This window comes from Rhopalosiphum padi, chromosome 4 (genome assembly GCF_020882245.1).
Source record: "Rhopalosiphum padi isolate XX-2018 chromosome 4, ASM2088224v1, whole genome shotgun sequence".
Taxonomy (NCBI): Eukaryota; Metazoa; Arthropoda; class Insecta; order Hemiptera; family Aphididae; genus Rhopalosiphum; species Rhopalosiphum padi.
The window spans coordinates 23,455,484-23,461,483 of NC_083600.1; the positions used below are offsets into that span (position 1 = coordinate 23,455,484).

The window sequence follows — 6,000 nt, forward strand, 5'->3', positions numbered from 1 at the left end:
GTGCATATCGGGGCATCGGGCGATTAAAATCATCGCCCCGGCGGCAGTGTTATTATTGTGTTCCCCCTTCTTAGTTTTTGTATTCCGATCATAGTTATAACGGGCTACTTTTAACATCGCCCAAGATCGCATTCGCTGCTCGCGGATTTCGGCAAATTGTTATTGGTAATCGTTTCTCAGAAATTGTAAACTCCCATTATCTGATGTTTTCATAATATTTATTAGTGTAAATAAAGAAAAATTAATTTTTATTTTTGACAATAATATTATACTACAATATAAATTTGAAATTTTATATTAAACTTATAAATTAGTAATAAATAATAATTTTAGAAGGGGGCGACCGCCCCGTCACCCCTGTCTACGAGCCGCCACTGTATTTTACTAAGTTTTAGGTACTAGCAAACCACCAATTTCTTCACCACATTTATGGGGTGTATATAATTCATCAAAAAAAGGTTATGTTCACACTAATAACACATCTGAAGCATTTAACAATAAATTTCAAAATATTATCAGGATTAAACATCCAAATATGAAATAGGTATTTATATTTTTATTGAAACGATACAAATAGTTAATTCTATAACGATAATATATTTGACTAAGAATAATGAAGATAAACTCTTTCGATACTTTCGTAAATTGTAATTATTATTTTCGTGAGGTGTGAAAATACTCTTACATAAAAATATCCATTTTTATTTTATTTTTTAACGATATCTTATGCTCTAAAAGTATTATATTAATGAAAATACAATTTTAATGAACATTTTGTATTAAAAAAAAATTTTGTATTTAACTTTTAAGCCGGGGACTATATTATTATTATTATAATAATATTTTCTGAGTATAAAATTATGACGCAAACAAATTGTCCGCATACGGTATTTTTTTGCCGGAACCAATGAATTGTCCTTGATCGCCGGTTGTCCATTAACGATTAACTTTTGGATTGCGGATTTTATTACTCGTAAATTTCCGCTGATTAGCAGATTATATTACCGACAGTACTTCGCCGGTTAGCGTTAAGGGACATTGTAAGAACTAAGGAAGATATAGAACTATAGAATCTAGAAAAAATCAAAAAAACATCCATCGTCCTGTAGAATTTAATTCACCATCCAGCATCCTGCGATGATAGTATGTTCGGGGCGTGGCACTCGTCCCCCGCAATCATACTATCTATTCCCAATTTCTAAAACCGCGGTTATTTAGTTCTCGTAGTCGAGAGATAAGGGGTCGACGACAATCATAACTATTGTAGATAACTTTATTTTTCTCAAAGTGTTGAAACTGATATTTCTTCAACTCAGCTGCAAATTTGATAACACAAATATATTTTATAGATAACCATTAAGGCATTAACCATATTCTAGTGTCACAACTCACAAGTCACAATTTCTTGAAGGTTCTCTCGCTACCTGTGATTTTTCTATTTGAATTTTCCTGTTTAATTTTGATTGAAGATGGCTTCTAAACGCATCGCTCAATCTTCTGTGAACTGGGCTGCGATTGCTGAACGAGTACCGGAAGCGGACAAAGCGTCCTATTTGGCGTTTAAAGCTAAGTCGGATGGATATCTTCGCAAGTACGTTAAGGTCATTTAAAGGCCACACGTTCAGTGTTAAAATTATTTTTATTAACTTATAATATTTGTAAGACTGTTATTTTTGTAAGATTCTTAATTGTTTAATAAATTATTTTAGAATGTTGGCCTCTCCGGCCGAACCATTGAAAATCGATTGGGCTGCATACAAAAATAAAGTGGCAGTACCCGGGTTAGTTGACAATTTTGAGAAATTGTACAGTGCAATTAAAATTCCATACCCAGAAGATAAGTACAGTGCTGCTATTGATAAACACGAAAAGGAAATTGTAATTTATTTTTCTGTTACTTATACCAATGACATTATTAGCAAGTCATAATATGTATGGTGTATTGATTTTAATTTTTAGAAAAAAGGTATTGAAGAATTCAAAGCTGAATCAGAAGTGATAATCAAAGAAGCTGAAAAGAGGATTGCAGAAATAAATAGTTTATTGCCATTTGGTCAAATGACCTTTGAAGATGCTGCTTATATTCAACCTGAATTAACATTGGACTTGGAGAACAAACCATCATTCTGGCCGCATCAAGAAATTGATTATGTTCATGATGAACCAGAAGCAGAAACTCCACAAATTGAAGAACAAAAAAAGATTGATGCAGCTCATTAAATAAATAAAATGGTTCTTAGTTTTCAGTTCTATTTTACATCATGGTTTTTCCATAAACATTTAGAAATATATTTATATACCTATATATAAATTTATGGTTAAAATTTTAGATTTTTTTTTCATGTTTTATTTAGAATTCTGTTACACATCAATTTTGTAAAAACAAAAGTACAATAACATTGCTTTGAACTTTATAACACCGTGTTGAATAAATTATGAAAGAAAACATATTTTCCATTTATTATTTTATATATATTTTACTGATTAAATGGACGCCATACCCGCATGTGTCATCTCCGTCTTATAAGTACGTAACATTGCAAATTTACGCTCAGTAGATCAGATTTAGCTTCGTTAATTTAAAAATTAAAGTGAATTGACCTATTATGAAACTTGATGGTAAGAACATTATCTGTGTTTGTATGTTTGTTATTTTTACAACTACTCAGTTTTTAAGTGAGTTATGAGCATTTTTAATTTACGCTATATTATATTCGCATAACTTGCTAAAAAATTGAACAATCGTTAAAAATCAAAAAACGAAAACACAGATAATGTTCTTACCATCAAGTTTCATAATAGGTCGATTCACTCTAATTTTTAAACTAACGGTGCTAAACACAATCTGCTGAGCATAAATTTGCTATGTTCCGTACTTGTAAGGAGGAGACAACACATGTGGGTATGGCATCTTCTTAATAAGTAAAATTATGGTTGATCTTAAAAAATAACTAAAATCTAGTATGGAATCAATTTTTATGTTCCTAATAATGCATAAGGCAATAGATATAAATACTAATGTTAATAATATTTACCAACTCAATCACTAGAATAAAATGGAATAATACAATCTTATGAGTTGCAAATTTTATGGAATAGACACTCGTTATATTATACGGTTTATACTACAAATATGTTATGATGATAATAACAGTTGAGAACTGGCAGGTCTGGGCTTAAAATTATTTGTTTAAATAATATATTGTTTTGAAGCATACAAATTCATTATGAAGGATGCATTCTTGATAATGTGAATAATAATATTCCTAGTTTACAAATAAAAATAATAATAAATGCGTATAATATAATGAATAGTATAATAGTATAAACATTTTATTATTTTTAAATTTCCAACCTATTTTTTACAAATTGTTTAAATGATTCAAAAGTAATGTTAATTCAGGTGAAATATCAGCAATGATAGTTAATCTACATTTTAAATCGTTAACCTTTTAATATTAGATTTGACATAAATATTAAAAACATAGGGTGTAACATGACTATTTAACAAATATAGTAACATTTGTAATAGAAGTTTGTCCAATAATCTTGTTACACCTTATATAATATATATATATATATGTTAGCGTTAATGTATGAAATTCCATAATTCTATAAAATAACTAGTTATTCTGTAGAATTATGGGTACTTTGAACTACTTTCAGTTGATGTATTAAATGAATCCATAAATACATACTTCAACTAGTTATTCTATACACTAACTAAATATTTTATAAACTAACAATAAGGGTTTAGTTAATGTATTTAAAATTATTATTGAATAAACATTTTAATCAAATTACAAATTACAAAAAAAAATCAAATGTTAGTATTAAGTCAAACACACCTTACATTATTATAAAAAATATTTAATTTATTAGAATAATTATTAAAATCTTAAACAAATTACAAAATAAAATAAAAAAATCTATTATTATAGTTATAATTATTAAATTATTATTTTTTTTACAATTTTCAATTTATTTATTAGTACAGGAACTTTTTGGATGACATTTAGAGTTACAAAGTATATTATTTTTTAAACATATACACCGTTTTGTGGTGCACTTTTGTTGGCATGTGTATTTGAAAATCCCTTGAAGTCTAGTCTATGCCAATTGGTGTGGTTCAATATTATCTTATTATTTTTATTAATTAAATGACAACGGTAACAAATCTTGTATGTTATCTAATCCAGTCTCGGTCATCATCTATCTAATTATATAAATTTCATACATTAGCAAAAACTCAATCATTATTTTATATATTAGCTAGTAAAACAGTGTTATTTATATATTAACGAGTATACTTAGGAATTTTATAGAATAACTAGTTATTTAATAAAATAACGTATTACATACATTACCGCTAACACATATATATATATATATATATAAATACATATAATATTGGTTAATAAGTTCAGTAAGTCATCCATCTAAATTTGATAATTTTTAAGTAAAATTGATTATAATTTATTAAGTTATCAGTTGCCAAATTCATAAATCATTATAGATCTAATAAAATTATACAAGTATTTTGTGATATAAATATAAATTAAAATGTTGTGCTTTATAGAAGGTTTGAGTATACTTTGTTGCTGAGTAACTCACTGTAATGGATGTGTTAATTTGAATATAATGATAAATTATTGTTTTTGAAAAACAATTCTAGTAAACATGGTATGTAGGTTAGTCTATTTCTAAGAGTATTTTACAAATGATTTTTATTAAATAACTACAATAATTAGTATTAGTACCTACAGTTAATTGAACTAATGTTTGTCTTAACTCTTAAACTCTTAACATCACATATTATATTATATTATTAACTTAAAAAATTGATACTATGTATAATAAAACACTGTGGATAGGTCCATAAATTAAATTCAAAAGCCTATATACACTTAGGGTAATTTAAAATTAGTCTAAATGTTCTGAGAATTATATTTTGTATACAAGATCATAATGTAACTAATAATAGTGTCTTCTTAAGTTAGTATGATTAATATTTTTTTAACTATAACAAAATAACAAATTGTTGTTGAACTTCAATCTTATACTTTTATAGGTATTAAAATTATAAATCTATGATTATTTATTAACTACAAAATGTCAACTTAAACCTTAAAATACCTATATATTTTCTATTTATTTTAATTACTTACTGATTGAACAATTTATGAAGAATCAAAATTCCATGTTACTTTTCAAGTTTTTCGGCATGGAAAAAAATGTTATTAATTTAAGTTGAAAATAACTTAATTAGTATAAAATTAAATAATGCACAGAAAATGCAAATATAAATGTTATTTTTGAATTACAACCACAGAATAACCAAATAACAAAATAAATGTGATAAAAGACTAATAATTACGATGCATCCATCACATTTTTTTAAATTATTAGATTACTTATTATAAAAATTAGGCGAGATTATTACTAATAAATTATCCTCTATAAAATATTTCATAAATTAAAACCACTTTTTAAATGCCATTTGCTGTAAACATGTTTACGGTTGGAATTACCTACCGATTAAATATCTTGGAACCAATATATAATATATCGCCATTCGCCAGTATAAAATATAGCAGCAATTTAATTATAATAAAATATATAAAACTCAAATAAACAGAACTACAAAAGCATATAATTTTGTTCTCCAAATCGAAAGTTCGAAGATTATATTCAAGATTTTGCTTTTAATATCTACTCGCATTAATACCTACACATATTTTATTTTTACTATTTACAGCAATTTTATTATATTTTTATCAGTACTAGGTACTTAAGGTACTATAATATTATATTAATATCACAATATATCCTTTGAAATAAATATACAATTAAAAAATTGTCTATTTTAGTTTAATATGTTTTATTATAATTAAACTGCTGCTATATTTTATACTGGAGATATTTATTCCATGCGATATGCCGATATATTGGTTTCATGATATTTTAGTTGTGATATTTTGGTCACACAATATATTGTTA

General features: G+C 26.1%; 1 protein-coding gene across 1 annotated transcript; it reads left to right on the forward strand.

The window, feature by feature from the left end:
- Positions 1–1,350: 1,350 nt before the first annotated feature.
- LOC132930097 (ATP synthase subunit d, mitochondrial-like) lies at positions 1,351–2,450 on the forward strand. Its single transcript, XM_060995769.1, has 3 exons — positions 1,351–1,591; positions 1,710–1,878; positions 1,960–2,450. Exons 1-3 carry the CDS (start codon positions 1,470–1,472, stop codon positions 2,218–2,220), a joined length of 552 nt encoding a protein of 183 aa, XP_060851752.1. The 5' UTR covers positions 1,351–1,469; the 3' UTR covers positions 2,221–2,450.
- The last annotated feature ends 3,550 nt before the right edge of the window (positions 2,451–6,000 follow it).

Coding starts and splice junctions, on each gene's coding strand:
- LOC132930097 (XM_060995769.1), top strand. CDS start 1,470: ATGGCTTCTAAACGCATCGCTCAATCTTCTGTGAACTGGGCTGCGATT. Junction 1,592..1,709: donor TCGGATGGATATCTTCGCAA/GTACGTTAAGGT, acceptor AAATTATTTTAG/AATGTTGGCCTCTCCGGCCG. Junction 1,879..1,959: donor ATAAACACGAAAAGGAAATT/GTAATTTATTTT, acceptor TTTAATTTTTAG/AAAAAAGGTATTGAAGAATT.